Source organism: Gymnoscopelus braueri, assembly GCF_963280865.1.
Source record: "Gymnoscopelus braueri genome assembly, chromosome: 12".
NCBI classification, from domain to species: Eukaryota; Metazoa; Chordata; class Actinopteri; order Myctophiformes; family Myctophidae; genus Gymnoscopelus; species Gymnoscopelus braueri.
This window is the reverse complement of record NC_137614.1, coordinates 22,097,631-22,120,101: the sequence shown is the minus strand read 5'-3', so window position 1 is coordinate 22,120,101 and position 22,471 is coordinate 22,097,631. Positions and strand designations below refer to the sequence as shown.

General features: G+C 42.7%; 1 protein-coding gene across 1 annotated transcript in view; it reads left to right on the top strand.

Annotated features, from left to right (window-relative positions):
- The first annotated feature begins 513 nt into the window (after nt 1-513).
- LOC308097770 (helicase ARIP4-like) overlaps nt 514-22,471 on the top strand; it is a 36,989-nt gene continuing 15,031 nt past the window's right edge. Inside the window, exons 1-4 of the mRNA XM_080445793.1 lie at nt 514-667; nt 14,989-15,211; nt 17,214-17,323; nt 17,736-17,897. Of these exons, the coding sequence (XP_080301919.1) occupies nt 634-667; nt 14,989-15,211; nt 17,214-17,323; nt 17,736-17,897 (529 nt within the window). The 5' untranslated portion in view covers nt 514-633. The remainder of the gene's footprint in view (nt 668-14,988; nt 15,212-17,213; nt 17,324-17,735; nt 17,898-22,471) is intronic.

Below are 22,471 nucleotides of genomic sequence, written 5' to 3'. Positions count from 1 at the left end.
TCCATATCTCTTGTGTGTGTGCGTGTATCTGTGCGTGTTATGGAAGATGGCTTTCTAGGGAATGAAAGCAATGAGTGGCTGGTCGTCCGTGGGCGTCCCCCCTGCAGGGGCCCCAGCTCCAGCGTGAGAGGTTATGTAAGTTTCTCAGCTGCCAGCCCTCCTCCCTGCCTGCCTGCCTGCCTGCCTGGCTGCCTGGCTGCCTCAGTCTCAATGCACATTGTTTTTACCGAGCATATCACACCAACCAACCAACCAGCCAGTCAGTCAGTCAGTCCGGCAGACAGCCAGTCAGTGAGTCACTCAGTCACTAGGGCAGGCAGGAGAATCAAATCCATAACATACAGGACAAAACAGTGGGAGAGGAAAGAGGGAGAGATTGTTTTTTTACTTCTTCTACTTCTTCTTTTTCAACTTGTTCAAGACTCCTTCCAAAGAGGAGCTTGAGTGTGTTCTGCAGTGAGCTTGGAGGAATACCTGCAACAGATCGAGAGACAGAGCGAGAGAGAGAGAGAGAGAGAGAGGTTAAAAGAAAGTAGGTGAGTCAGAGCAAGGAAAGAAAGAAAGACAGGACAGGAGAGACTGAGAGCAGAGTCTTCTCTCAACGCGCTCCGACAGACAGACACCACGGCAAGCATGCTGCTTTTGGATGAATCTGAGTCCTTCGCAGGTAGGTGCCATCATCGCTCTGACCCCTGTGGTTGACATTGTGACCTCCCATCAGAGTCACCTTTGACCTCTCGATCAGAATGAAGAGAGAGGAAAGCATGTGTGTATGTGTGTTTGAGAGAGACATTATGGAAACATAGAAGGACAGAGACGCAGACAACAGTTCTAGGAATTGTAATGTGTCTAGGACAGAAGCAAAACAACGGCTGTGGGGTTTTGGGTGGCCATTTTGTCGGGGCACTGTCCTGAGTTCAGTTAACATCAATTGGCAAGATCCCGAGAAGTTAAACAGGTTATAATCAACTGACCTCTCCCCAGACACATGTTTGACAGAAATAGAGCATGAATGAAAGAGAGAGAGAAGGAATATGGATTGAAGAGGAGGGCAACTGAAAATGGGATAAAACAAGAGGGGATTACTGAAAAAGATAGAAGATGAACAAAAACATGAGTGTGTGTGAACGGTGGTTAAAGTTGAAAGAGAATAAGTGATGCTAAACATTGTACATGTGTTGGCCGGCAGCACAGTTACTTAACGTCGTTGTGTAACGCTGATTCTCACATAATGCATTCCTCTGTACCATTCATGTTATTCTCTTTCTCTCTTTTTTTCTCTAACAATCTCTTATTTTACTCTATTTTACTATTTTATCCTCTTTCTTTCCATTCTAGCCTTCATTAATCGTTAATCACACTCTTTCAGTCCTTTTTATCGATTATTTTCTCCATCTATTGTCTGTTGGTTCTCTGTCTCCGGCTCATGCTCTCCTCCCTTCATGCCGGCTACCCGGCGCATGCTGCCTGTCTCCCATTGGCTGTTTCTACGGTTACCTAAACCAATGCCGTGATGTGATTGGTGGGTTAGCGTGGGTCTGTCCCAGGGAACATGTGGTGGCAGGACAACACAGAACTGGGTGACTGGCAGTGTTGCCATGTCGGCTTATTATAAGAAACTTTGGATTGTTTTTCTGTCAAGTTCCTTGTAAATATTGGTAGTTGCGTTTTTTTAGGCTTGTTTCTAAAGTGTAGGTGCTTATTTTGGGCTTGCTTCTAACGCTGATTAATACAATTTTTCATGTCAAGGACCCCCTAATTAATATGAAATAATATTTTGTGGCAGGGACCCCCCATACAATATTTGTGTTGTATAAATGTTTCAAAAATATTCTACATTTCCCACTTTTCTCAAGATTATTTTTGAAAATAGCAGATCTACCAGCTCACAACGTGTGGCATTGCGACGCGTTGTGAGCTTGTAGATCGGCTATTTTCAAACTTCTCAATTAAAATGTTCAAATATCCGATGTATATAGGTTATATCGCTTCTTTTGGCTAGTTTTCATAGATTGCTCGGTTGCTTATTTCTCACAGCCGGAAACACCAAACGTTTGGGTATAGTGGTGGAAAGAGGGAGGAGTAAGGATGTGAGCTCCGTCTCAGTTTTTCAGGGTTTTTTCCACAAGGATTATGTTCTTTGTGCATTGTGAAAGCCTGAAGGTTTAAGGTATTCGAGACATTTATAAAGGCATTGTCTGCTCTATTAGACAAGCACAGAACAGTAAACTTATATGGAAAGAGATGAGAAAGATACGACAGAGAGCACATGAGACACATTATGGGCTGGATTTGAACTCAGGTTGTTCAACTTCAAATCTCTCTCCATGTTCACTCAATATCCTGCATATGTGCAAAGTTTTACAACAAATGCATTACTTGTTATCCCACTTCTGACATGCGCTTTTTCGATGAATTGAGTACAAAGGACCCCAATGGAAACAAGCCATAGTGCTTTCTTAGGTTTAATATCCTCTTACCAGACCTTGTATTGAACTGTACTACCCTGTGCTTGTCTTTGCAAACTGTTAATAAAGTATTCAATCAATCAATCAATGTTAAATCACTGCAAGGCAAAGCAGGCGCCCCAACAACGAGGCCTCGAGGCTCGTGGTGAACAAGGCCCTATAGACGAGCCCATGCCTAGCAGCCGATGGCCTCGCCCGTCAGAATAGCCAAGACGTGGTGGACAGAATACCTGTAGGTTATCACATGAACCAAAACGATTGCTCCATCCCCCCCATCTCAGCCATTCACAGGGCATATTGATCACTTCTGTCCTATCTCCACCAGGACGGCCCAACTTTGGGTCCAGGGACCCCCAGGGATCCTTGAAGGGGTTCCAAGGGGGTCCACAGCTAAAATAATGGATCTTCACCACTACTACATGTACAAGTAAATATAACTAGAGAATATACAAGAATGGCTATTATTTTGATCAGAATGTCACTGCTATCTCTATACCTATACAGTACATAGACAGTAAATTAATTCTGGACCAAATGACAGACCATATCAGACCAAATCATGTCTATCACAAAAAAAAAAATCTTAACCCCCCTGGGGTTGGTATTGGCTCCTTCCTTTTTACCCGTCTTTCCCCTCTACTCAAAAATATCCAATCTGTGAGCGTGTAGATCTGCTATTTTTGATCATCTTCACCTATTTTTGCCAAATGTTGGCTTATTATGTTGACATGGCAAGAATAGGGATGCGTCATGTGGTTAAGTTGGGGTCCCAGAGATAAAAAGTCAAGAGGTCCTTGAAATTATAAAGGTTTAGAATGGCTGAGGATCCTCAATCCTTTAAAACAAGCTGTGTGTTATAGACCCTGAATACTGTTTGTGGGAACATGGCCTTGCCAGTCACACACCAAACCCAAAAGAACATGCTGTTCTCACATCTCCATCCCTCTCTCTCTCTCTCCCCACCCCTCTCCCTCTTTCTTTCTCCCCCTCTGTGTGTGTGTCCCTCCATCTTTCTCTCCACCTCACTTTCCGTGCTCTGTATTCCGTTCTCTCTCCCTCCCTCTTTCAGGCCCCTTCTCTCTTTTCCCCCACCCTCTTTCCCCCATCTCTTTCTCCTTTTCGTTCTCTCTCGCTCCATCCCTATCTCACCCTCTGTCTATCTCTGTCCCTCCACCTCGCATTGTCTTTGTATACAGTACTGTATGTACAGTACCATCTTGTTACTAGTGATGAATAGCTTATTGTCCAGGGTGACATCTGATCAATGACACCTCCACTCTGGCAGCACAGTGGGACGCACCTTTTCTATTCACTGTAATTCTATATGACGCCTCCCTTAAAATGGTCAAGTAGAGGCTCTTTTCACTCTGCTTCTATGAATGACCGTCCCCCATAAAAATTACAGCCTCTATAAAATCCAAATGATCGTCTTCCATTAAGCGGACCCACTACATGCTCTCTCTCTATTCATTCCATTTCTATAAATGACCACACTGCAGTCTCTATTTATTCTAAATGTTCATAAGTGATTTTGCCTATGAACGACCATGCATCTATGACGGTCTCCATAAACAGAGTGTGTTCCTGATTCTATTCTACAAATGATTCTCTATGTTTCAAATGGACCACACTATATGGGTACACCCTGTTCATTCGTTGCAGCTGTGAATGACCTACTCCATTAGATAACAGCCTCGCTGCAAACTCTCTCCAACATGAACGACATTGTGCATTTGTTCTATTCAAATTGTAATTTGTGAAGGTCCGTCTTTGTAAACGGCCATGCCATTGCCATACTGTACGCACGTCAGGAACAACCTGTTCTGTTCAGCCTGGATGGATGCTGAACTGTGTGTGTGTGTGTGTGTGTGTGTGTGTGTGTTGGGGGGAGCACGTGTTACCCGGCTGCTTTCATAAGCCGGCAGGATGGAGGATGTCGGCTCCACCGACCGCATGGCACTGCTCCCCGTCTCCCTAGTTTTTTTTTCTTTTTCTCTCTCGTTTTCTCTCTCTCTCTCTCTCTTTCTCTCTCTATCTATCTATCTCTCCCCCCTGTTCCCTGTTTCCTTCTTTCGTTCTCTTGGTCTCACTTCATCCTTGGTTCCCTCTCATTTATCTGTCTTTCTCTGTACTTCTCGCTGGGTGTGTAGATAGTGATATTTCTTTTCAACATACCCGTTTCTTTCTTGGTGTCAATATATACAGTACATAGCTGTATGATTATAATTTTCATTTAAGTTATCTGTCTCCCTCTCTCTGTCTCATTCTTTCTCCATCTGTCAGCATTGCACAAGACTACTTTTACTTACTCTCTTTCTGCTATTTTATCCCCCATGTCTGTCTCATCCTCCCTCACTCCCCTTCTTTCTCTAACTACATTCTCCTCTGTCAATCCTAAGATTTGTGTAATTTTCAATCCATCTGTTCCCACTCTCTTTTCGTTTTCTTCTCTTTCATTGTACTTCCTTGACCTCACAGATGAGAAGATGATTTGCTTTTCTCTTTCCATTTGTTATGCAGTCTTTCTACCATGGTTTCCCTTCTCATTTTGTTTTTCTGTTCATTCTACCAGTATTCTATCACTCATATCTCTGTCTTTCTCTCAAAGAAACCTAAAACTGTCATGTACCACCATCGAATGCTCCCCATGTGTCTGCGGGTGCTACATAGTGTAATATATTATATAATATAATTTTACAGTGGTCTTATTATGTGAGTTTGGTCATAAGACCCTGCCAGACCCATAACAATCACATGACACAAGCAAACAGATAGCAGCCAATCTCATGAATATTGATGTACAGTATTTGTTCATGCAGACAAGCTGTGAAAATACCAGATTAATTAGTGTCGAATGGTTTGGCTCTCGTTATCTACGTCTTTTGGCACAGCGGCTTCACCCGGGAATAAATTATAGAACTGTATGTACAGTATATGCCAACTAAACTGGATGGGGGAACCGGTTAAATAATAGGCCCTTTGTGCTCTGCACTTTATAACTCTGGAATTCCTCTAAACTTGGTGGTTCAAAAATGTTGCGTTAACTACTTTTGGCATTTACTGGAAGTCCCTTGGGGGCAGAGTGTGGTGAAGAGTTGTAGCTGCATGGCAGTTTTGTGGTTTTTCTTATGTGACAGTTTGCGGCCCGCAGGCGCTCATAAAAAACATTTAAAACTGTTACATAATTTTGTAAAGGTGAAAAGAATCAAATCTAGCTTTACTTCTTGAGAAAAAGATGTTATAATCTGACCACAGTAACAGGATTAATGTCTAAAAAGTGCTTTGTAAATATCACATCTGAAAATTGCACGTATACACGTCCCACATTTAAAGATGTGGGACATTTAACACTGGATACATGGTTGTGTATTAAAAATCAGTTCTTGCACATAATACAGCTTTCTTCAGAAACCAATACCTTAAAAATAGTTGTAAATATCTTTTGTTTGTCTTAAACATGACAAAAAAAGATGCATGCAGAACATAAGCTATTGATTATGCAAATCTGACGGCAAGAACATAGTGCTAAATCTGGCTGCAGTTAGAAAATGACATACAGTATATTGCTGGGTACATTGTTATGTAGATGTAAACTTTGTCCAGTTCGTTTTTTTGTGTGGGTGTGAGTTCCTGCTAATATCAAAGCATTGTGTTAGAGGTTGTTGACAGGCCCAAAGTACAGGCAGTGCTCTGAACAGAGGCAGGAGATGGCTTATGTAATGAAACATAGCTAGCGTGCTGAGAGTTAGTAGAAGTTTCCAGACGTTTGTGTGTGTGTGTGTCGTGTGTGTGTGTGTGTGTGTGTGTGTGTGTGTGTGTGTGTGTGTGTGTGTGTGTGTGTGTTCTTTGTTTCTGTCTCTCCTCTCCTCTCCTCTCCGCTGTTCCATTCCCCTCCCCTTCTCTATGTTGTTGTCTCTCCTCTGTTCAGACCAGCTGTGACACACTAGCCTAGAATTCCTGGTTCACCTCCCCTCCCTTCTGCCGGGTCTCTGTCCTCTCTCTCTTTCTGTCGATCCCCGGCTCCCCCTTGGTATAGAAGTGTCCCTGAGCAAGACACTGAGCCCTAACTGCTCCTGAAGAGCATGTTGTGCGCCTTGCATGGTTTCCTCCGCTATTGGTGTGTGCATGTGTGTGTGAATGGGTTAATGCACATTGCAAAGTGCTTTGGATGAAAGCGTAATATAAATGCAATTTATCATTTTATTGAGAAATCACTTTTTAACAGTTGTTCTTTCTTTCTGTAGACTGGTTATGCAAGTGTTTCACCTCTTTCACAATTTCTTTTGTCACTTTACAGGGTGTTTATTTATTTAAATATTACATTTTTGACTTCCATTATCTCTGGCTAACAGATCAGCCATGGTAAACAGGGTGGATTAACAGATTAACCTTGGTTAACAAATAGATTAGCCTTGGTTAACAGATGAACATAATAGCCCTGGTTAACACACAAACAAACAGACTGTCTGTCAAGTCACCAACTCTTATCAGTATCTATCGGTGTACAGTATGCATCTAGTTCTCGTTGGTTCATTTGACTGATTTCCTGTCTCCGTGGTTGAGCAACAGTCATAAATGTAAATACAATTCGGAACTGACTTGCCTGGCATGAGCAGTGTCACTTAAAACATCAGAGACATATTCATTAGGCGAGTGACACCACAAATTGTTCCTCAAGGTTCAAGGTTTCTTTATTGTTACATCTTGTATCTTGTGTACAGGTACATAAGAGTACAATTATTTAGTTCTGGTTGCTCAAGACATTGTAATTTGAGAATTTGCAAGAATGTATACAGTGTGTGCGTGTGTGCGTGTGCACCCGTGCGTACGGTTGTATAACTAGTTGCATAAGGGTCCCTTCTTCTCCGACCAGTCCATGTACTGGTGGCCCGTGTGTGAGTGAGTCTTGGCACAGAGACTTGTGTTCATGCACGACTGTGTGCATATGCTGACTGGCATGCGCTCTTCATTGTGTGTGTTTGTGTGCGCACGCGTGCGTGATCGGTGATTGCCAACAGGTGGTTAGGGATAGGCTGCAGGAAATGGGTCATCTTATTGTGTTGACAGGTAGAAGGAAGGGCAGAATTAAAAGGAGAGGGCAGAGATGAATAGAAAGAAATCTTTCCTACTAACCTCAATTGATGTCAACCCAGTGACTCTGTTAGTACCTCCTTTGTTGCCATGACCCGCTTCCCCACAGAAGAAGAAGACAGTCCTCACTCACTGACCACATATTCAGTCACAAATAAGAGCGAAATGGCCCCGATATATGATCAATAGAGGAAGACAGGTCAATCTAGGCCTTTTTTCTTTGCCAATGTTGTGTTTCACTGTGAAAATGTGTTTTACATCCATCAGCCACTGTATTAATGAGTACTGGTAAATTATAAAGAATATCCTCTCTGCCACCAAATTGCTATACATCAGTCAGTGACACAAATAGCAATTAGTTACATACCGTGTGTGTGTGTGTGTGTGTGTGTGTGTGTGTGTGTGTGTGTGTGTGTGTGTGTGTGTGTGCGTTTGTTTACAGCTAGAGTATTTATTGACCCTACTCCTATAGTTCAGAGTTTGTGTGGTCAGAAGGTCAGGGAGTTGAGAGTTAGTGTAATTGAAATTGTGAAAATGTAATGGAGGATCAAAGTTTGTTCATCTTTGTATCATGATCATGGACTCTGGAGCAGACTCTAGACTAGTGGTTCTCAAACGTTTTCATTTCAATGACCCCCAAACTGTGGCCAAAAATATGTATTTGGCCGCAGATAACCATCCAACATTATTTTGTGCCAGGGATCCCCAGAGGAAATAGCACATGTACAAGCTGTGAGCTTGTACATCTTCTATTTTTGAATAGCCCAAAGTATAAAATATGGATAAAGTAGTTAAAACTATTGTGATGTGCTATGTTAACTACCCCACTTTGATAACCACTGCTCTAGACCAGTGCCTGTTCCACTTATATCACAGAACCAGTCAGGAAGCAGACCCTAGATTAGGCTCAGAATTGAACTCTTCGGCCGTTCATAATGAGGCAGGAGATGACCTCACTGATGGGAATCTTGGATGTGTCCTATTGCAGGCCTGGGGTCAGTCTCATTGAAGCTCGACTTCTATTCTTCCTTCTTTGACTCTCTCTCTCTCGCTCTCTCTCGATACCATATACATACAGTAGAAGAATGACTCCCCAGGCTATAGTTTTATTTTCCTCATCTTCCTTGTCCCTCCTATCTTAACCACAGCAACACACTGGAGGGCACAGAGAGTACACACACACACACACACACACACACACACACACACACACACACACACACACACACACACACACACACACACACACACACACACACACACACACACACACACACACACACACACACACACACACACACACACACACACACACACACACACACACACACACACACGGCATGTGTACACAAATGCCACGGCAGGTATAATGTGTCCCCACAGCCTGTGGCATACGTAGTTATTGTAATTGCACAGCAATATTGAACATGCATGCATACACACGCATGCATGCACACATACATTACACACACACACACACACACACACACACACACACACACACACACACACACACACACACACACACACACACACACACACACACACACACACACACACACACACACACACAATGTGACGTTGGTTTGTCAGTGCGGTAGAGGGGTTACATAAACGGTTAACATACGTAACTGTTATGCAAGCCTGCTGGAGGCATATCCCCACTGTATCCCCCATTCTAACACGCACGCACGCACGCGCACACAGTCTCACACACACACACACACACACACACACACACACACACACACACACACACACACACACACACACACACACACACACACACACACACACCAGGGGTGGAATTTGGGAATTATTTTTGGCCAGTTTCAAATTGCCATTGTGGCCCCCCCATACCCACACACCACAAAGGTTATACATTTTCTTTGTATTAAATAATAATTGTTGTGTTTGCGTGTCATGCATTTCCCCTGGTAGCTTGTGTGTTGTGCATCATCCTGTCTGAGTTTAGGCCAATGACAGTGCTGATGTTCTGATGACTGTGACTAAGCAGTTTGTACATGAGACACTGGTTTCTTAAGGCATACATTTTTGGTGACTATTTCTTAGTGTAGCTATTTGCTGAGCCTTTTCCTCAGTCTTTTTCTCAGTAGCACTTGGGCAGCGCCGTTTATTTTTGTTTCATAGGATAACTAATGTGATTTATTTTTGCTAAATCTAGTAAATGTTAATATTAAATATTAACATTTAGCTACCCAGCTAAATGTGATGAGTTACAATTCTAATGTGTATCTTTATGTGTGTTTGTATGAAAATGCATTTGCTTTCATGTATGTGTGGGAAGGAGCCTTGGTTTAGACATTCCAGTCGTTGTAAATGGCTTCCTGCCTGCTATATTTTGTGGCTGTGTATATGTGTTTGTGTCAGGGGAAGACTTTGATCTTTTCATGTCTATTTTATCTGTTGACCTTCACTCACAAATATTTTGTTGTTTTTTTCCAAGCACAAGTTCCCAGGAAATAAAGACAAACCGTTTCATAAACCTCCCGATTTGTGAGGTGTAGCCGGGGGTGTGTGGGTGTGGGTGGGTGTTGTATTACTATACTTTTGAGGCCCAAAAATGGCCAGAAATCTAGAAGCGATATTATACTGAGGTCTTTTTCTTCAAGAGAGGTACAAAATGCTGGACCCCACTAGAAAAACATAGTTTTCCTGGTTAACAAAGATTTTTTGAGCTAAGGTTACAAATAGGAAAACATTTAGGTTGGGGTAAGGGTTAAGATTAAGCATTTTAGATGACAAGTTTAGGGTTAGGGGTTGGGGTGGGGTTAGGGTTAGGTTAAGAGTTATAGCAGCCGAGAATTTCAGACCTACAGTAAAAGGTCTGCTATTCTCGTGACAAAGTGTGTTAAGGGTTTAAGAAACATTTTAAATACATAAAAAAGCATTGAAATACCAATGTGCGTGTGTGTGTGTATGTTGCAAGCAGGGACAGGGGGTATTGTGAATGTGTTGTGGATTGCATTATGCAATGTCGGTATGTATGTATGTATGTATGTGTGTGCGTTTGTGTTTGCGTGCGCATGTAGATACTGTGTCACACAGACAAGCAGTCCCTTTATCTGAGTGGCTATTTTGATTGGACGGCTGCCATGCTTGTATCAATTCCACAGAGTCCGAAATTAAAGGGTGTGTGTGTGTGTGTGTGTGTGTGTGTGTGTGCGCGCGCACACGCAATTTCAGTTTTGGGTTTCCAGGGTCCTCAATAGGGACTGAGTATAAAACACTTCACATTACAGTTGTTACATAATGATGAGTGTGTGTTGTGTAACCTATCCTCACTCTCTAAGTCTATTACCTCAGAACCTACAGTGTAGTGTACATGTTTGTGTGTGTGTGTGTGTGTATGTGCATGCGCCAGTTGTTTGAGAGTCTGACTCTGTGTCAGTATCTGTGTCTATATGTGTGTTTATTTTATTGTGCGTGTTTGTGTATCTCTATGTCTGTTATTTCAGACCTGTCCTTGAACTCATTGACAGTCTGAAGTGAAAATGGCCTTTCATACGTTGTCCCCGTCACTGCAGGGGTGAAGGCTGCACATTCTAAGTCATTATCATTCATTTTTGCTGAAGCTTGCCATTGCGGTATGAATCAGATCATTCCGTAACTGTTTTGGTGTTTTTGAATACTGCCCAGTAAGACTTAAATCTTCTGAGTGGTAAACTTTATTTGCACATAAAATTATGCTTATGACCGGCAACCTGCAGTATTTTAACTGGACAACTCCTCTGCATGGGATAAAATCTCAGTTGTATCATGTTGAATCTTTCTCAAGTTGCATTCTTATATACTGTACTTGTCTCTACTCTATGAAGTGTAGCTTAACTTTTGTCAAAGCCCTTTTGTTGTGTGTTGTCCATGGGTGGTAATCTAAGAATTCAGCATACCTTTCTTTCTATACTTCGGCACCCCAGGACCCGTTCCAGATCTAAGGCCAGTACCTTTGGTCAATGGAACTGGCAGGACTGGCGTATGGATGTCTCTTGGTGTTCCCTCCCACGTGAACAGTGGGATAACGTTAAAAAAAACACGTCACAGTGGGACTCAAATCCATAGTGTGAGGCCACTCTGCTAAACGCTGAGCCACTGAGCCAAGCTGAAATAAAAGGAGTGTGGGCACTCAAAGCAGAAGCCCAAGAAGGCCTTGTTCTTATACTAGACCGAGGTGTTCTTATTCCAGACCAAGGTGTGTGTGTGTGTGTGTGTGTGTGTGTGTGTGTGTGTGTGTGTGTGTGTGTGTGTGTGTGTGTGTGTGTGTGTGTGTGTGTGTGTGTGTGTGTGTGTGTGTGTGTGTGTGTGTGTGTGTGTGTGTGTGTGTGTGTGTGTGTGTGTGTGTGTGTGTGTGCGTCCCTCTCTCACTCGATTCTTTGTGTGCTCGCCATGGCTTTATCTGTGAGTGCCCATTAATGTGTGTGTGTGTGTGTGCGTGCGTTTGTGCACTTGCCCGTTAATGGTAAGAGACACTGTTCATTTCAGGAATGGTTACATAAGTGTTCTTTAAGGCAGGTAGGGAGGGAGGGAGAGAGAGGGAGGTATGAGGAGAGTAGCCAGGGTGTCTGAGTGAACATATGAATAGAATCTAATCACATTTCTGCATCTTTTTCACTTTTTTATTCACATTGGGAATCACATTTATCTTTTTCCTGTGTTTGGATTTTTGTCCATTTATCCAGTTTTAGTTTTTGTCGTATGTTGCTCTCTCTAACATCTCTCTCTGGGTGTTATATGTACTATTCTCTGTATTTCCCTCTCTGTTCCTGCGACCTGGTCCACACCCAGACATCCATTATGTAAACTATAGCTTAGGCTTCTGTTTTATGGCTGTGTTGTTACATCACACACAGTTAGATCTGACATTAGACGTATCTGGTGGCTGAACACAGGACACAAAAACGTGAATGAACTTGTAACTTTCCATTTACACAGAGTTGACCACTTAGGCCGCCCTACTGTGACATCATCACGTGTTGTGAGCTTGTAGACCTGCTATTTCCGCCAATAAAAACAAGAAAATGCCAAAAATAGGTATGACAGTGTTCATTATATGGGTGATTAACCCATTTAGACCTGAGGCCGATTTAAATCTAGCCTTCTAGATCCTAACCTATGTTTTCAGAAAAACTTGAATCTTTTATTAAAAAATAAATAAAAACAATTCATGTTACTACATGACAACATCTCAAATGTTGCCAAATGATAGGCTTTCCAGGTCTAAATGCGTTAACACAACTCTTGATGATTTTGCAGTGCATTCTTGCATTGATGTGCAGTATGTAAAGTATTTGAAGAAAAATGATTTATTGCACCCTTAAAAGTGCTGTGATGTTTCGGGCTACGTGCCCTTCATCGCACTCTTTTGAGGACTTTGAGCCTGATGAAGGCCATGTAGCCTAACTCCACCGCATTTTAACCACTTGAACCCCATATTGTTGAGCGGAGTCCCTCAGGGCTCTATGCTAGTCTTTTCTGTTTTCTGTTACTGTGGGTAAAGCTTTCACTGATCTGCTATTTTCAGCGAAAGCTTTCCCCACTATACGGATGCTGGGGTTTAAGTGGTTAAAGGGTGCAATATATCAGTTTTTCTTCAAACGGTGCCCATCAGTGTGCGAGCGTTTCATCGTTGTTATTATTATTGTTATTTTTTTCCGCTCAGCACCTGCCCGACACAGGGTGTGGATGTGCACGTCTTTCTATTCTTTTCATTTCTTTTTCTCTGTTATGTGAGAAAATCTGTTATATCTCTTTCTCCTGTTAAACAATTCTTTGTTTGTTCTGGCCTCCTGTTGTTACTGTCCTTGGCACTGTAGTCTTATATAATGCAAGACTGTTTTTTGGCTGCTAACCAATTGGAGCAGTAGTGTGTTTCCGCTAACCTGATCTTCCTGGAACCTGGAAGTAGATAGACAATACCTTCTGATGTCATACTGGCTTTTTGTTCCCACTCCTACAGCCCTGCATCATTGTACTGACACGCATTTGGGGCTAATTTCGTGATAAACCACTTATGGGTCCATGCAATTCAGTCATGCATCCATTTGTTTGTTAATTGGAAAGTCATGTTTGGAAATGGCAATATGCATATAACGTGTGCGCACGCACGCACGCGCACGCACGCACGCACACACACACACACACCCTGCTGTATAAGATGTGCACATTAGAGATACGTGTCCATATAAAGATGTCTCTCTTATCATATAATAGAGTGTGGTGGTTTTAAGTATGTTGTTTCTGAACTCAAAATGTGTGTGTGTGTGTGTGTGTGTGTGTGTGTGTTAGGGCTTTCACGACTAGATATTTTTACAGGTCGACTAATTTGACCCAGTGGTAGTCGACTAGTCGAAATTTACATTTAAAGAAAAATTAAAAAAAAAATGTTTAGGGGGGGGCATTGTTTTAATGCCATCCTACTACTATATTACTATTATTATTATCCTCCTGCCCTAATTTTTATGGCGTTTTAAGGGAAGCGCTTCTGGCACAGCACCACAGCAGCGTCTCCAAGGATCCCCATTGCCCAATAATAGGCTTTTATTGGGCATACTTTTGACCCCCTTTTGATAAAAGATAAAGTCAGGAGGATAATAATAATCGTATTTAAAGTAGTATTAAAACAAATAAAAAAAAATTTTTACTTAAAAAAAAAAACTATTCGACTAGTACCAACAAGGTCGACTAGTGGTTATACTAGTCGACTAGTTGGTGAAAGCCCTAGTGTGTGTGTGTGTGTGTGTGTGTGTGTGTGTGTTTGAGTGTGTGTGTGTGTCTCCGTGCGTGTGTGTTTAGTGTGTATTTGACCTCGTGTGTGTTAGCATATGTATGTCAGTATTTCATAAGCCATCCATATTTGTGATCCAGCTCTTACATAATACTCAGATCTGGTTCAGTGTGTCTCTGACGACAAAATTACTGGCAGAGAGAGACAGACAGACAGACAGACAGACGGCAAAGAGGGGATGAAAGGGGAGAAAGGGGAAGAGAAAATTTGTGGCAGTGACAGGAGAGGAGCACCTGGGTGAGATGGAGCGAGAGAAATAAAGAGGAAATGGGGGAACGAGAGAAAGGAAAGGAAAAGGAAGGAAAGGGATGAGGAAGAACAAAGTAGAAAGAGAAGGGAGGAAGTAGAGGATAGATGGAGGACTTCCACCACTCGGCTGACTTACACAATAAAATCCCAGTGATAATTTGAGTATAAAAGATGGACCAAGTGGAAATGAACAGATATAGGTTTCTATTTTATTTAGGTTTGACGCTAATAAGAACAAACACACTCACAAACATAGGCTTCCTTACAGTTTTTCATGCTTTCACCAACTCTCTCTTCTCCAGTCTCCGCGTGTTATTGACTCAAATATCTTCATTTTATCATACCCCAAAACTAACCATTCCCTCTCTGTCCACACAGACAAATCCCACAGTGCCTCCTTCAGCTCGGAGAATGACACGCAGGGATGCGACCCTGCAGTGGGGTGGCAGTGCACGGCTTCCCCCTCAACCTCGCCTTCGGGGGAGACGCCGGGCCATCCTCCCCCCTCCTCCCGACCCCCGTCACGGCCTCCCTCCTCCCTCGGCCTGGCAGGAAGCAAGAAGAGGTCCTCTAAACCATCTCACATGAGACGAAACATAAGGTATGAGACCTTAGGAAGAGAACTACCAATATAGGAGAATGGATGGTCTGTCACCCTGGGTGTTTTTCATTTATTGGGATAAGACAATGGGAACGATTAGAGTAGCTGTGTCCAGTCATGCACCACATAGAGCCAATGAGACACTACACCAGGTGTGCCAGTGCTGATGCTAGAGCTAAAGCTTCATTTATAGTCCGTAGTAGAGCCTTGCCTTAGGAGTGGGGTCCCCGGGGGATCCAGCGCAAATCTCACGGGAGCGGACCGTTTTTAAATGACCATGCAGTCAAAAAAAAACCTGCAGGCCCTGCAGTACTCTGGATTTGTGCACCTGAATCATGCAACAGTATGGGTGGAGCACTGTTGTCACAGTACCAATGTAACACCCGGTATTCTAACCCGGGTCTCCCGCGCGGGAAGGGACACCTGTAAGCCAAACATCTTAACCAATTGCCTATTGGGGAATCCCCCTTAGCCGGGGGAGATATTAGGCTTTTGGTTCTCAGGCAGAGGCTCTGAGCCACTCTGCTACACATCTATTTAACCCATTAAAGGAGGAGTTCACCCAAAAAATTACTTATTTTCTATCAATTGCACACCCTATGAAGCCTTGAATCCATGGATTCTTTTTTGTTTTTGTCGCATTCCTAAGCTAATTATTTGATTACCGTCTCCTACCGGCTAATGTATCCGGTAGGAGACACAAAGTAGATTATTTGTGTCTCCTACTGGAAATACACACGGTCATCAAATTATTGTCTTAGGAATGCCACAAAAACAAAAATAAATCCATGAAATCAAGGCTTCATGGGGTGTGTAATTGATAGAAAATAAGATTTTTTTTGGGTGAACTCCTCCTTTAAGACCGAGAACGCATCTGTGTCATTTTTTGATTTGAGCTAAAAGTTCTTCAAACACATTTTGAGATGGGGGTCCGCGGCCAAATATATATCATTTTAGGGGTCCTTGACATTACGTTTTTCAGAATACTGTTGGGATTTAGAAGACATTACATTTTGTAGAATCGGCTTCAGGTCTTAATGGGTTAATAATAATCTACTGATGAGCAGTAAGACCAGCCCACTGCGTCGCTGTCCTTGGTGCTCCTTCTCTCTCATTCTGTTTCTGTTTGTATTTGGGTCCCAATGTAAATATTGCGATAGTAGACTGTACCTAAACTTTACTGTGGGCGTAAGCAGGTGGTCAACAATAAACTGCAGGCGGTATAGGGGATGAAACCATTGCAGGAGCAGGCAGTAATGGTCAGAAATCCAGCGGGAGTGGGACTAAGAAGACAGTTCAGCGCAGGGCTCTACTCCATAGTACGATGGTATCACATGCCAAAAAGAGCTGAATAGCTTGACGATCAGTTCATTTCAACAAGCGGTATAAATGAAGCTTAATTGAGGTGGTGTAGTGTTTGGTTGGAATGAGCCCTTCGTTAGAACGAGAGAGAGAGAGACCCTTCTGGCTCAGAGAGAGGCAGTGTAGGGGAAATACACCAGAGAACAGCTTTTGTAGGATCTGATCCTACCAGGGGGTTGTTACTCTCAGCTAGTAACTGGTATCACACTAATTAAAGTTGTGATTATCTCTTTATTAACACAAGTACCACGTTTTCTAAGCTGTAACTCTGTGTGTGTGTGTGTGTACTGCATATGATGCTAATGTTTCAAAATATCATGCCTTCATCTGACGTTCTAAATACCATGTACATGTATATATCTGCGAGATACGCTATGCATCTTTATTTGTTCTATTTAACAAGTTTTCTATCTTTCCATTTGCTCTCACTCTACCTCTGTCGATGGAGAAAAGCGATGGAGCGTGCACACAAAAAAACAATCACCCACTTCTTTAGACCTGTAAACTGTGATGTGACAAATAAAACTGATTCAGATTTGTGTGTGCATGTGTGCGTGTGTGTGCGTGTGTGTGCGTGTGTGCGTGTGTGCGTGTGTGTGCGTGTGTGTGTGTGTGTGTGTGTGTCTGTGTGCGTGAACAGGAAGCTCCTGAGGGAGCACCAGTTAGAGACAGGAACCAAAGCAGCCCAGCAGGACGAGGTAGAGAGGAGACGACGTCTGGAGCGACAAAGAAAACATGACTTCACTTCAGGTAAGGGTACGCACACAAGCAAACGCAGACACGCGTGCACTCAAAGATTTGTGTTTATCACAATGTCACAATATAGACATCACAATATCGTCATCACAACAATGTGCTTTAAAATGAAAAGTCAAATATACAAACGTTACGTAGCAACTTTTAGCCATACATGTATCTTCCCCTGAAAGTAGTTGTCAATTAGTGTTCTTACATGAGGAGAGGTATTTATGGTTGGCTAGTTATGACAAATTGGCTGATGGCAACACAACACACACTCGCCATATATGGATAATAATACTATGACCATTTTATGTTTCTTAATGGTTTCCACTGGTTGATACTGGAGGTGTTTGTCATGAATGTTTCCTTTAATAATTTCTTCGGTCCTCCTCCCATCATCCTCTTCTTCTCCCTCCACTAGGTCTCTCCTCGTCATCCACAGTGTCAGCAGCGTTGCGACAGGAAGTACTGGCGTCGGCCAGACAGGCACTGATCTGCCTGGACTCCAGTGGTCCCAGCGTCAGTGACGATGACCGCAAAACCAACACGGCTGCTACGATTGTATCACACACACGCAAAGCAGGTAATACACACACACACACACACACACACACACACACACACACACACACACACACACACACACACACACACACACACACACACACACACACACACACACACACACACACACACACACACACACACTGAACTAACAGACACTGAAGATGCTTTCACAACACAGCACTCACACTCAACTTTGCTGAGAGTCATAAAACACCACTATTGTGGTGGTTTAATGAAGACACTAAGACAGAGCATTGTTTCTTCAGCAGTGCCCAGGAGATGTCCTCTGCTATGTAAGAATGGCATGAGTCCTCCATGTTGATTTATAATGCCAGGCTCACCCTGATGCATGACTAAGCTATTCATGGCATGACCTGGTTTACGGTCAGAGAGCAGCAATACAACACCGCTGTCTAAAGACAGGAGAGGGGGAGGACGGCATGTATCAAAACACGAGCCTCAGACGAACCTGTGATGTTACAGTTAAACGCATTGACCTCTGACCTGGGTGTTCTCTGACCTTTTGGTTTTGAGTACAGTCTACAGTGGTATCCCTCAAACTGGCCTTATGTTGCCCCCTAGTGGATCAAGCTGACACTAACTGTAGAGTCTGATTTTTATTTTGAAGGAGATCGGACAGTCCTCTCTACTTAGTCCTTAGTATTATTATTATTAAGGAAAATTTGATAATTGATAATTAAACTTACTCATACTATATATACCTATATTCATCATTGACAGTCTCCTTCAGGGCTCTACCCTTGGCTCCCTCCTTTTCCCCTGACAATAGATGATCTATAAGCTCACATGTACAAGCCTATCAGCTTGTAAATCGGACCATTTCCACAGAATGTTCTCCCCAGAATAGGGGTGCTATGGTTCAAGTGGTTAATGGGGATAATTGTAATGCAACTCCTCAAACAAGCCCCCTGTGTAAGCTAACATTGACTGTTAACTGGATGATAAATGTTGACTGTTCTTGCCCAGTCAACAACCCACTTTTCTTAAACCAGAAAAAAGGTAGCCTAACTGTGGATAAATGACAGTACACATTCAACTCGACTCAGTGTTGATTTAACTCAGACTATAAACATTTATCCAAATGGATCTAATTAGGATAGAAGTGGATGACTTATAAGTCCCAGAGGTCAGTGAACTCACAGTTACATGTCTCTTGGCATGGGGCCCATCCCTCCCCTTGCCGTGTCTGTAAGTGGGCCTGTGTGCCATATAGCTGTGGTAGGTACAATACTGTAGGAAATTACTGTATAGGTAGTTAGAGAAAGTAAGCAGATTTGGTTACATTTGTACACTATCAGAGTTGAATTCATATTGAGAGTTTCTCTTTGTGCTGCCTAGTTTATTTATATCCTAAGTGTTCAGTTTTATATTCCGGCCTTACGTTAAACCAGGTCATAAAATGAGGACTGTGTGCTGTTGACAAACTCTCCTATCCCTGAAGATGAACATTCACACCTTTATGATGAGCTCGCTTTACTTTCTTTATTCTTTTTTACTAATACTAACTATCAACAATGATATAGACATTTAACTAATACTCTAATCTAGTATAGCCTACAATGAGTGTGCAGGAAAGGGTTCAGTGTATTACTCAATGACAGGACACAAAGTTCTTGGCAGTGAGCAGCACATTGGCTGTTCCCTCATGGGACGGTCTCCCTAGCTACTCTACCACTCAAAATGAAAACTTTTGAAGGACAGTCACCACAGGGGAACCAGAACGGCGAGTATCATCATCTCACATCAACCCGTAGTGGGGCATAATGTGTGCCAAAACACAAAGATTTAACGTGACTTCTTTGCAGCCAAGAACTGCTGAGCACACAAGCAGTTTCCCCGCTATGCTCTGCCTCACATTCATTCAGTTATAAATACTGACACCCGGGCTCTGCCAAGTACAACCACAGTCTTCTAATGTTGTCCTTTGAGCTTCGACGTAGGTGCAATTTGGGGTTAAGCACAAGGCCCTTCTCAATGGCAGTTTTGGAAGAAACCTTGAGCCAAAAAGAAACACTGCTGGAAGATACAGTTCCAGTAGTGTGTTGCACCCTGAAAGCCTTCCAAGTGCATGCTGAAAGCCTTCCAACTGTGACTGGAAAATCAGAGGGTTTTTTAGGGATTAAGAAAAACTGTGCTTAATTTCCCCTTAGACAGCCATGTGTTTATTAAATTACACACTGCGGTTTTTAATGGTTTTCATCAGCCTGTGGCTCTGGAAACATCTTCTGCACGCTAGCAGGTCATGTCAGCATGCAATGCCAAGAAAGATTCAAATGACTGACACCAAAAGTTTGAATTATTACCAGGGGTTTTAAATCGACCACTAACAAGCGTTGGGTACGAGCCTGATCCAGCTCTTCTTTTTTAAAGCTTCTCAGAAAAACTCTATTTATGCAGGATCACAGTCCAGGTCAATACAAGTGAAGATCTTTCCAGAATGTTTGCCGTAGTAGAGAGTAGGGACGCTAGGGTTCATGTGGTTAAATTATATAAATGGATGTACTACAGTATGTACAGATCTAGGATTGTCATCAGGTTAAATTATAACTTATATCATGTCCCCAAACGTCTTGTTAGTTAATTAGGAGTCACTAAGACGCACACTGTGGGTGTGTGTGTGTGTGGGTGTGTAGTAGTAGATAATAATGGAACAGCACTGTACGTGATGTACCAGTAGGGTTTTAAAATATTCTGACACTGTCATCTAATCTCTAACCACACACACACACACACACACACACACACACACACACACACCCCCACACACACACACACACACACACACACACACACACACACACACACACACACACACACACACACACACACACAATCAAGGACAAACTCATACTCTCGAGGTGATCAATGTTATCTCTTTTGCTAGTTTAAGTGTATTTTGGGGATCAAATGAATTGGAATATTCTTGGTTATTGATCAGAATACACACACACACACACACACACACTCACTCACTCACACAAACATGCAAACTGGGTGGGAAATGGAACACACATACAGTACCGTATATAAAATTAACCTGTACTCACACTCACCTTACACACAAACCGGTCTCTTTCTCTGTCTCTCACGCACGCACGCACGCACGCACGCACGCACGCACGCACGCACGCACGCACGCACGCACGCACGCACGCACGCACGCACGCACGCACGCACGCACGCACGCACGCACGCAGAAACCAGACACTCAGTCACACAGTGGCACAGTGACATTTCTGGATGAGGTTATGTAACCGTTCTCTCTCTCTGCTCTAATCCTCCTTGTATTACCAGCCATTCACTTCTGTTATGTAAGATAACTCTCTCTCTCTCTCTCTCTCTCTCTCTGTCTATTTGTCTATCTGTATCTCTCTCTCACACACACACACACACACACACACACACACACACACACACACACACACACACACACACACACACACACTACTTTATTCTAACTCAATTAAACTAACCCTCAACACCCTGACCTTCTCAGCACGCAAAATCGGAACTATAGGAGTAGGGTCAATAAATACTCTAGCTGTATACACACACCCACAAACACACAACCACACACACACACACACACACACACACACACACACACACACACACACACACACACACACACACACACACACACACACACACACACATATATTTAGTCGACTAAGACTAAACAATTTCAGATGACTGAAATAGGACTAAAACTAAATGGTGTGTTATTAAAAAGACTAAGACTAAACCAGAATTTGCTGTCAAAATTAACACTGTAACACACACAACTTCTGTTCCAGCTGTGTCCTAGCAAACACCCAGTGTAATGCTTGTGTAACTGTATTGTATTGATAGCAGTGACGTTGGTTACTGTGCGATGTAGAGCTGGGTTTCTGTCTGTTAGCACACTCTAACGTCACACAAGTTGTACTCAGGTTGAAGAAGGCATTAGCTTGTTTGCAAGCGGTCCAAGATAAACATTCAAGTCCAATAAAACTTGATAAAATATTATGGCTTTTAACCTTTATTTAGCTTCCCATTTAAATAGCCGATACTGCCACAATGGGTGAACAGGTAGAGGTTTTTGGTGCCTTGCTCAATAACAATGTGAGGGTTGAACATGCGGCTTACCTGATAAAATTAAAGTTTACATAGCTGGATGTCCAAAAGCCACTCAAACCCTACTGAGGCCCAGACATAAATAGTTTCTCTTGCCGGGTGGAGTTTATATTTCCGTGAGACTTTTTCCATAAAGTTTCTATGCTGTAATTGTGTTATGTAATCCAGCATAACTCAATGAAAGTATCAGTTCCCTGTGGACACCCTATTTATATCAAGTTATCATGATGGGAATCAGAAACTCCATTCATCTGCCAAGTGCATAACATGTATTAACACCCAAGTACTGGATTACGTAACTGTAAAATATACAGAGAACAAGAGTTCATATGGAGTGCAGACAACAGCACAGGGGGAAATAGGGCAGTAGGTTCGCAGGGATGCTCCAACTACAGTTTAAACTAACCCAAACAATGATACATTTTCAAAGATTATGAACCGGATAAATAAATA